This window comes from Hibiscus syriacus, unplaced genomic scaffold, assembly GCF_006381635.1.
Source record: "Hibiscus syriacus cultivar Baekdansim isolate YM2019G1 unplaced genomic scaffold, ASM638163v2 tig00112925_pilon, whole genome shotgun sequence".
Classification (NCBI taxonomy): Eukaryota; Viridiplantae; Streptophyta; class Magnoliopsida; order Malvales; family Malvaceae; genus Hibiscus; species Hibiscus syriacus.
In genome coordinates, this window is record NW_024063420.1 from 1,174,272 (window position 1) to 1,185,740 (window position 11,469).

General features: G+C 32.4%; 2 protein-coding genes and 1 pseudogene across 2 annotated transcripts; 1 reads left to right on the plus strand and 2 right to left on the minus strand.

Moving 5' to 3' along the window:
- Nucleotides 1-1,012: 1,012 nt before the first annotated feature.
- Nucleotides 1,013-1,546, plus strand: LOC120184593. Its single transcript, XM_039189014.1, has 2 exons — nt 1,013-1,119; nt 1,213-1,546. The coding sequence occupies exons 1-2, from the start codon at nt 1,013-1,015 to the stop codon at nt 1,544-1,546; spliced, it is 441 nt and encodes a 146-aa protein (XP_039044945.1).
- Nucleotides 1,547-2,440: 894 nt separating this feature from the next.
- On the minus strand, nt 2,441-7,123 carry LOC120184594 (annotated as a pseudogene).
- A 735-nt stretch (nt 7,124-7,858) lies between these two features.
- LOC120184595 (COP9 signalosome complex subunit 7-like) lies at nt 7,859-11,391 on the minus strand. Its single transcript, XM_039189016.1, has 3 exons — nt 11,215-11,391; nt 10,908-10,983; nt 7,859-7,956 (listed from the first exon to the last, which is right to left on the minus strand). The coding sequence occupies exons 1-3, from the start codon at nt 11,371-11,373 to the stop codon at nt 7,859-7,861; spliced, it is 333 nt and encodes a 110-aa protein (XP_039044947.1). The 5' UTR covers nt 11,374-11,391.
- Between the last annotated feature and the right edge of the window lie 78 nt (nt 11,392-11,469).

An 11,469-nucleotide genomic window follows, 5' to 3' on the forward strand; every position in this document is an offset into this window, starting at 1 on the left:
TAGGGTTTAATCGTTATTGGTATTATTTTGTGTGTTCCAGTCCTCCTTTTAGTTTTCCTAAGCCTTGAATTTATGTGCAACTGTATATTCAATATAGTGTTGTTAAAATGAATTTTCTGCAGGTATTGATATTTAAGTTGCTTCAGTATTGGGATGATTTATGCAGTTTCGAGATTTATATTAATTTTAAATTTAAGTTTCAGTTGTTTATTATTCTTGTGTGTTTATTCGGTTCATAACGAATACAGACAATCCTAAATCAGCCATCCTGTCATGCACTTGTTATGAACTAGTTTAAATATTAAAATATGAAGTTCTTATCTTAGAACAAAAAAATAGTAATATTTTTTAATTATTCAACTTACGTCTAAACTTCTATTTTTATTTCACACTTCACGTTTGTCATAAGATTGTGATGAATACACAGTGAGGAATGCGTGGTTGTATAAAGTTGATTTTGTTCATGGAATAGGTAACAGTTAGGTTTGAATTGAGTTTAACATACGAGTCAAATGATTTTTAATTCTATTTGATTTTAATTAAATATATTCTTAATTTTTCTATGAGAACATAAAACTCTTTTAAATCATAAAATATAATTCTTAAATTCGTCAAACTATTCAATAAAATCATTTTTATCAAAACTACTTTTCTACATTCAGTTATATAATTTAATTTATAAACTCAAAGATTTGATATCAAATAAAATTCTAATTTTAATGAATCTTAAATTTCAAAACCTTTAATTTTAACAATAATCAATATTCATAAATAATAAATATTTATAAAACTCCTCCTTGAATGTTCACTAAAAGTAGATTATGTCGTTAAAATTTTACTAAGATAAGATGAGATATTTGTAAAACTCCTCCGTATTTTCCATTGGTTATTATTTCATGATCGACTTCTTACTAATGTAGAACGATCTCGTCGACACCTTTCTAGCCTACTGGGATGTTAGATTTGTGGGGTTGTTATAGAGGATGTTGATCATATTCTACATCATTGCAGTATGGCTAGGAATATGTGGGTAAGGGTTATCAAAACTGAGAAGCTTAATGAGTTCTTGACTTTTCCTTACAAGATTTGGAATGAACGTAACTTAAGGGCTCCTGAAGTGTATGCGCAAATGAATGATGATTGGGATATTCGCTTCTTGGTTTACTGTTGGCACCTTTGAAAACGGAGATGTGATATTCTCTTTGATCCTAGTTATGTTGAAAGAGATGAGTTTATTTATCGTTGCAATCGCTTTGTTGATGATGTTGTGACTGCTAATGTTAGCAACAAAAATCGTAGTCCATCAATGTCTAGAAGCATCTTGTCTTGGAGTCGACCTCCCACTGGTTGGATTAAGGGAAACTCGGATGGGGTTGTTAGAACATGTGACAATATGGCGGCTGTAGGAAGTGTTCTGCGCAACTCTGAGGGAGAATGGATTTTTGGTTTCACGCTTAGTCTAGGACGTTGTTTGATTCTTACCACTGAGCTGTGGGGTGTTCATGATCTTGTTGCATGCTTGGAGACTAGGAATCCGATATATTGAACTGAAAACCGATAACCTCGAGGTTATGAAAATCTGTAATTTTTCATCGGATGCGCTTGTGGGGAGTGCTTTGGTCACTAAAATCCACGAAATGCTCAAACTTGAGTGGATCACAAAGGTATCACATATATGTCGTGAGCAGAATATGGTTGCGGATAGGTTGGCTACTTTGAGAAGAGGAGACCCCATTGTTGCTACTATTTTCTTAGAGCCACCATTGGAGTTATATTCCACGTTGCTGCGAGATCTTCAAACCTCCGTCTAACTCTTTTCTAAATGTTATATCAAAATATATATATAGTATGATAAAATTTCCGTTAAAGAAAAATGATTACATTTACAACGTAAAGTTCCTCGTGACAACGTCATATAAGATTTTATAGTTTTTATAATCTTATCGTGAATATGATATTTAAAGAAGTTGACAATACATTGATAAATAGATTTATCAACTAACACCTAAACGAAGTTGATGAACATTTGTAAAATTATTCTTCCGAAGAATATGAGAAAATTTTGAAAATATTATTATGTTTTGCCTCCTTCGATGTATAATTTTTTTCAATTGATTTATATATTTCGTATTATTTCCGTAAAAGATAGTTAAAATTTTTCATGTAAGTAAATAACATCTTTAAATATGGTGGGTTAATAATTTTAAATAAATGTATTCTTAATTTATCTCATGCATAATAATTATTTTTACATAACTTAAAGAGATATCGACTAAGATTTGTTTCGTTTGAATATCATGATATAGTTATACATTCACGTGTACATAAATATTTTGTTAGAAATCAATTTCAATGTGGATATAATAAAAATCTTACATTTACATAATTAATTAATTAAAACTTTAAATAATACAAGTAAAATATGCTGCCGACTTTAATTTTAGTGAACCTCAAGTAAAACTTCAATTTTAGTGGTCATATGAGGATTGTACGCTCTGTAAGCCTTGACAAGTTCCAAAACAGGGTCTGGTGGTGACCGTGGCTTCTTCTCCTCTTCTTTCTTTTCTCCATCTACTTTCTTCTGCTCCTCTTTCTTTTCCCCTTCTTCCTTCTTTGGCTCCTCTTTCTTCTCCGGTTCTATTGCCGGACCGACCGATACGATGTCGATTGGCCAGTACTTGCGCAGTTTGCTCACCACGTTCACGGGGTCGACTGTGCCAATCACTGTTAACTGCTTTGTCTTCATATCCATGCCAATGGAATCAATTCCGGGCAAGTTAAATCCAAAGGAGAGATCACTACTTTTACATGGCCAGCTCAAATATGTTACTTAAATTCGAACGCAAGTGTCCGATACTCCATAAAAATTAAAGCTTTGTATAATCGGGTAAATCCGAAGGAGACATTTTTTTATTTTTTATAAATACAATTTTTTTAATTGAGGAAGATAGGGTAAAGTTTTTTATTTATTTATTTTTAATGTATTTTTTAATATTTATTAATACTTAAAAGAAAATTTTACAGGGCCCAAGGCTCCTCTTCGTTCTTGGAAGTTCCGCCCATGGTTGAAATTGCCTTCAAAATCTTCTGCATCGTGCAAATCCAGCTTCAACACAACCTTCTACAGATAAGACACGAGAGATATGTTTCGGTGCTATCTATGTTATAAGTTATCGGTTAATGGCAAACAAACTTATGGAACAAGAAAAATAAGAACTTCAGAATTTACGTGAAAATCTCAAACGGGAAAAAGAAATTTTCACTATGTAAGCTTTGGTATTTTACTAAAGTTTTATGTTTAGATTGGTAATGCTACAAAGTAGATTCATTGCATACAAATTTCACTTATAATCTTTGATTATTGAATTAGCTGGTGTGAGTAGTGAATAATCCAATTGTTTATTGAGATGTTATTTGATCCGATTTTTTTATATATAGAAAAAATATATGAATTCAATGTTTTGTCTTCCGAATAATTAGAAGAAATTATACATTAATTTAAAGATCAAATACATAATTATGAAGAACAAATGAGGAAACTGGATGAAAATTGCATTGCATAACTCTAATTTTCAGTTGTCATATTGTTTCTGTTGACGGTTCAGTCACTAGTAGAAAAAACCCTTTTAATGACGTGCATTGCGTGTCATCTATGGGTGTGGATGAAACACATTTGTCTGTCGTTGAAGCCACCAACATGATTTTAAGATGACGCGCAATTGTGCGTCATAAATTTATGACGCGCATTTATGACACACATTTATGACGCGCATTTATGACGTTCATTGAGCGTCATTGAAGCCCCGTCATAAATTAAGATGACACACATTTGTGTGTCATAAATTTATGACACGCATGTATGACTTACATTACGTGTCATTGAAGCACACGCCATTAAAAAGATGACAGACATTCGTGTGTCGTGATTGTATTTCGTAAATTATTGTTATATATATATATATATATATATATATATATATATTGTAGATTGACAAATAATCAAACTAAATCACATTTAATGCCTCATAATACTAAATATATATATCATATTATATATAAGTAATCCATTTGCATACAATATATTCACATTAAGTTACAAACATAATATCCATCACCTATGGCTATTTGAATAAAAAAAAAAACCAAGAATGTTCTCAGATTATCACAAGAAGATACTAACAGATTATAAGATCTTAGATGTAACTCCTCTAGCTTCTTCTGCAATTTTGAAGTTGCTTCTTCAGAGTCGAGAACACTTGAAACAGGCTGCGAATGAGCATTGGCTTCAACTGAACTAGTAGGAACATTAGATGAACCAGCTGTTCCCAAACCCTTCCCAAAATTAGAGCTGATCACCTTTGGTTTCCACTCCTTATTTGAACCAACTGTTGATGACATATAGGAATTAATACTTTTCATATATTAATCAAGCATCAACTATCTTCAGGTGAGAACATAAAGTAGTCCAAACATTTGTAAAGAGCAAACATTTTCATTTATGGTTATCAAGTCATCACTCATCACTAAGTAATATGAAAAGAACGAAAAATCAAGTAAATTTGTGGTAAAGGTATATTAAGCTTTAAAAGCTTTACTTTTCATTTCTCACAGCTACACTGTTTTTTTAAGGGGATAAGTCTATTTACATATGGGTAATTCCCCCATTCTTCTCGGTTATAATGATGATTTTTTTTCAAACTTGCTACTGAATTCTATTTCGCTCATAGGAAAAGGTGATTGATATCTATTTACCAAAATTAGTTATAGATTCCAATGATTATAAGGAGTAACATAGTGGGTCTAAACTCTGAACATCCTTAATCAATCAAACAAAGGAGGGCATTGAACTAAACTTTCTTGGTCTACGTGAATTTAGATAAATCCAATCTCTAACAAATTAACGCATATATCTTGATATCTAGGTTAGATTGAGACAACTTAAGCATCCATGTACAGTCCAACAAAAAGCCAAAAATCAGTTTTTTTTTTTTGTGTATCAGAAGGATTATATCACAAAATCCACAATGTTTCTCTGGATTTACCCAATTAAGCCATAAAACCAATAAAACTCCATCTAAGTTTCATCAACAATTACCAATATATAGAAAAGTTACAAAACAACATTGATTTGGAAACTGAAAAGTTAAATAATAATCCATTTTACCTGCAGGTTTCTTTGATTTGGATCCAATAAATTTGTTATTTGCTCATTGTATATCTGCAAAAGAAAATTGAAAATGAAGTGATAAGGAACAAGAATAGTACAACGCTAAGCAGACCAATTATGTCAAAACTAAGAATCAAAATAATTCAATTATGTTTATCAGCATGCTTAATTCACAACTTCTAAACGGGAAATATAATACAAATCAAATACCCACCTTGGCACATAGAACTCCAATTACAATCCCTCTAAGGTGGGAAAGACGGACAATAATGCATAAAGTATGGAAATAGGAATTACTCAATCGCACTGATTTAGCAAATTAGATTACTAAACTACATACCGATCAGCTGGTAACCACAGAAGTCACATATAAGTTAAATGTCCTCAGGAATAGACTAATAATAGTAATTTAACTTTGAAATAGGCTTGCGATGCTATATGCATGAAAAATAGAATACACAAAGGATATCATAAAGGCAAAAACAAGAAATTCATAGATCGGTTAAAAGCATAGCAGCAGAGCCCCATACAAATGGAACTAATTAACAACACATAAAATATTAGGAAAAAAAGGCATATTGACAGTGGAACTTACATTTTATTAAAGAACGTTTCCAATAATACTGAGAATTAAGCTTATTGATTACAAATAATAATGCATTAATGCTTACCTTTGGGACAGGAACTTCCCATGTTGCCACTGCCTTCAAGTCTAAAAATAAAATTAACAACCAAAAAATTCAATGAGAATAGACTCTAATTAATTGACTAGAGAGCCACTGACTAATAAAAACTAACATACCATGGTTGCAAAAGTCAATACCAGGGAGAAGACCCTCCACCCAGACAGTTTCTTCTTGTTTCGATGTGGAAGTTGCTCCATTAACTTTGTTATCATTCTCATGACCCTCAAATCCTGATATAAACCCAAAATAAATAAAAATATTTAACCTCAGCTCCATGTTAATACAGTAAACTTTCACCTGTGAAAGGAAATAAGAGGAAAGATCTAGGCACAAAAGTGGTAAGAACTAAAGTGTAACCTCACTTTCTCCATCAATTTCATTAACAGGCTCTCCACTTAGTCCACTATGACTGATGGTCACCTCAGAACTTCTTTCAACTGGACAGGTTGTCTCGGTATCTTCTTGAATTTGGGGAAATACATAATAATGTGGAAGAGGAAGGTTCAGAGCACGAGACCAAAATATAGAATTCGCCCTAGCATTATAGAAATCACGCAGTATTAACCACCAAAGTTTGAAGTGCAAGGAATGTCATCATATCATAGTCAATCTCCTTCATTGTCCCCACCCACCCCATTTTGAGAGAGAATAAGAAATAGTTCATTTTGAGGAGATCCCTACCAAAGGAAATCTTCAAAGTATATCTCACTGCAAAAGAAGCATTAACAACAATTCATAATTGCGAAAAAGGAAAATAAACACACTTGATTCCTACTTTATTCGATGTAATTAATACCGACCTTTCTGAAACTCCATCAAGAGCAAGAAGTTTCTTCACCAAACCCTTCACTTTATCTTCGTACACAGAAATCAAATCCTTTTTCTATAAAACAATTACACTAACTTTCATCATCATGGGTAGTCAAATTACATGCATTTCATCTTCAAGAGAAACGTTAAACTATATGATTATATTTACCCGCAATTCAGTTTCTCTATACAAGATTGTTCCTCTCAATTCCAGCATCTCATCATCGGTAAACCATAACGGATTCCCAAAAGTGGTGGGAAGCATATCAAGATACCTGAACCAATCTTTAAATCCACATAAATAATAAATAAAAGAAAACTAAAAGAAAACAATCAAATATGTTAAGTACATACGGTTTCCACGAAGAATTCTTTCGGAGATGTTCCACAATAAGAAATAAAATCATTAAAAACCTATCATCAACTTCTGCTTCTTGAAACATCGCTCTACACTCTGCTCCAATTAAAGGATCTTGCAAATTTATCAAATTCAACTTTGTATTCTGTCAGGTCTACTTGGACTAAATAACTCTAATGAACAAATCAAAAAATTTAATAGAAAATCACACAGTAGCAACTATAAATGAAGTATGGGCAGAGGACTTGATGAAATGCTCTATTTGAACCAGAGATGTTACCAGTTCGACAGTGTTTCTATCATACTCCCAAGTTGTCCTGGCCTTAAATCCCTCCCAGCAGCAAATTGGATCTTCCAGAACAAATATTAAAGATTTTAATCAGTGAAGAAAAATAAATTTAAAGGAAAATTCTTGAGAGGAAATGACAGTATACCTCTAAACATCTTCGCAACTGATCCAACTTTCCTCTGACTATACCCTAACAAAAAGGTTGGGAAAAATGAACAAAAATCAACACACTTTCAGTATATTTGCACCTCTAGTAGAACTCATTTCCCTTAAAATTCAACAAAACATCCAATGGACTTGATACAACCAACATTTACAACCTATAGTGCCATTGTCAGACAAAAGGTATATCCATTTCAATTATAAAGTGGAATAAAACAATTCAGAAAGGCATTAAAATTTTTCAAGATATTATAAAGACTTGGTTTCTTCACGTTACGAAGTCAAAGTGGCACGTTCAAAGAATATCAAAATAACTATAACCACTAAAATGGAACGAGGCTGGCAACTATAGCATATTTAGATGATCAAATGCCCTCTTAACTCAACTACAATACCTTGTTCGTCTCAGCAAGTGTAAGGACATTGAGTTGCTTTAACTTGAGAACTTGATCAGGGACCAATTGAGGAAGGCTGCCACTATTGCCTAATCAAATAGTTTAAGTAGCCAGAGTTGGTCACATTATGATGTGAATAATAACTATAACTGTAACACCCCCAACCCGTATCCGACCAGGATACGAGTCCGAAGTGTCACATTGACTTTTCAAAAATTTATTCGTATAAAATAGTGAGTAATTTAAAAACTTTTATAACATTTAAATTATTCAAAACATTTACAAAATTATTCAGAGCTTATACAATATATTCTTTTGATTACATGCCAACTAGAACTTTATATACAAAAATACATATTATTCACCTCTCTTCTGATCTGACATTCGGTAAGGAGAACTGACCTGTCTTGTTCGTCTTTACTTTTCTTTTCGCTTTCCAAACCTACGTGTGAAACAATCACACGCTAAGTCGATGACTTAGTGAGGCATATAAAACATATAATATTTCATATAACATAAAGCATACATAAACATATACCATTATTATCATAATCTCTATCATTATCATTAAGAAACACACATAACATCATATGGTTCATGTAACACATTTCAAACCACTTACCTTTGATAACCATTTATAAACCTATCGTATACATATCACATTCAGTATGCTTGTTTAATCACTTTATTAGCCCATGTACACTAGTGAGAACTTAAGGTATGTGAGTACATTGAGGTTGTGCACACATATGCTGTCACCACAGCTCGATCAATGTCCCAAAGGACCAGTTCATAGATTCCGAAGAACCTAGGTAATCAGTCCATATGTCCCGAAGAACATATGTAAACAGTCCATATGTCCCGAAAAACATAGGTAAACAGTCCATATGTCCCGAAGAACATAGGTAAACAGTCCATATGTCCCGAAGAACATAGGTAAACAGTCCATATGTCCCGAAGAACATAGGTAAACAGTCCATATGTCCCGAAGAATATAGGTAAACCCTCGACCCTTGGCATGCCAACTATACCCTAGCTCTCATATCACATAACATGAGCATTATCATTTAACAGTTCACATTACTTGTCATTTCTCTTCTGTCACATACCACATGTATGTGTAACCATGTATTCCATATCATATCACATGTATCACGTATTGCCTATTCATATGTCATTTCATATAACATATATCATATGTGTATGTAATCACATAGATCGTATCATATAGCTTCATTCATATCACATATTCATATAAGCTCATAGCTTCTTTCACATATACATGTAATTACTTAGTCTATTTTCATGTAATTCTTTTCACTTCTCATATGATTTTATATCCATATCTCACATAGCTCATATCACCTTGCAATGTTTCATATAAACATAGATGTCATATCTTGTTCGCATATATTTTCCATATAACTCATATATCTCATAGTTCTTTCACATAGCTCACTATCATATTTTAATATCATATATCTTATAATAGATTCTTATATCATCATTTGTTTCCTTTCTACCTATTCATAATCACACTAACATGTAATGCAAGCAATATGTATTAATACATACATGTAATCACATAACTTATACCACATGATTCATGTAGTCATTTAGATCATTGTCTTTTAACACATATCCCATAATCACACAAATCATCACATAGATTACCAATCAAATCACATTTTAGGAGTTACTTCTTACCATAGTAACTCTATCACTAGCTCATCGCAAGCCAATGTTTATTCAATAATATAAGTACAAATTAAATTGCACTCACCTTAGCCTTGCTTTGATTCGATTATAATCCTTTGATTATTCCGGAACTTGTTTAGGCTCAATATCTACATAAATATATCATTTCAAAACAACTATCAGAAGCCTAAACTTTAAACTTGATGTTAATAACTTAAACCGATTTAATGAATCAAATTCCATTTTTTATTTAGGGGGGAATCGATACCCCCAGGGGAATCTATTCCCAGGGAATCGATACCCCCCAGGGGAATCTGTACCCCCTGGACATTCTGGAAATTTTCGTCCAAGAGGGGGAATCGATTCCCTTCATAGGGTATCGGTTCCCTATGCCCATAAATTGTATTTCGAGCTCGAAAATCATCAATTCTTCACTCAATTCTTCTATTTTAAACTCCTATCATGCCATTAAACCCAACCACCATTACTTAAACCAACTTATATTCATTTATTTCATCTTAAACCTCAAAATTCTATTCTCTATATAGAATTCAATAATTATACCAAATTTTCCATATTATCCAAACTTAATTCTAACACTTCTAACCTCTTATTCTCATAGATGACAAGTCAAATTAAACTTAAAATTCAACTTATCGACTCTATTCCATGATTTTATATAAAAACTCATTTTCTTAAATCTCTTATAACTTCTTCATCTTTTGACTATAAGATAACTTAAGCTTTCCTTAAGCTTAGTTATCATCTAGTGATCATAACCCAACTTTTAAAACAACAAATAATTAACAAAATAGCAAACTCACCTTTGCTTTGAGTTGTCACGTGGAGAAGAAAAGAAGATGAAGAAGAGAATTGCTTTGAAGCTTATCTCTTCAATCATTCTCCACATGGGTATTATAATACTCATTAATTATTATTTAATTATTTTCCTTGTTCAATTACTCAATTGCCCTTTGACTCCTTTAATATTTACTAATAACTTTCAGGAAATATCTCCACATAAATCATTAAACTATTCAAATATCCTACTTCAATCACCAAACTCTGAAGTTTTACAATTTAGTCACTAACCCGTATTTTGGGATGTTACAATAACAACAATCAAAGACAGAAATAATCAAGTGGATTAATTAAGTGAAGGGTAACATTTAAAAGAGTAAAACTGGTAATCTTGAAAAGATTTACACGGTAGTGACAAATGTTTACTACTAATGATCTTCAAAATATCTCGAATAGAAAAAATATGGGTACAAGTGAAACAAGTGTATTGAAAACATCACAAACGTGTCACAAACAATAAAACACAGGTTTTCTAGCTTACTCTTGTAATCGTTCCATGTGCCATGGGAAAACAACCGAAGCACCTCCAGGTACATCGAGTTTTTAGTTCCATCAAGCTGCAAAGGTATATAGGTTTCTTATAAATTAAAAGTAAACTAAAGCATCAAATCAAAAGTGAAGCAATGAATAAAACTAAAACACCAGACTATATTCACATAAAAAGAAACAGGAAGAAATGTTATTAAGCTATGTGCAATAAAAAATAACTGATGACGGCTTTTATTTCTCAGATTGAGGAAAGTAGGGGAAAGAAAATAAAAGAAACTGATAACGGAATAGGTTTTTACCTCAGCGATGGTAGGCACGACAAGAATCTCAGAGAAGGCGAAGAGTGAAGAATGAGACATCGCTTCGACGATAATGGAAACAAGGGTTGTCCCCTTCTGAGCCGACGCTTGCTTAACGAAGTGATCGATGAAATCGGCTTGCTTTTGCTCAATATCCATCTTAAAAACTCGAACCCCTGACCACAAACCAGGAGGGGGAAAAGAAAAAGGAAATGGAAATAATTTAAAGAATGTTACTAAAAAAACAAAAAACAC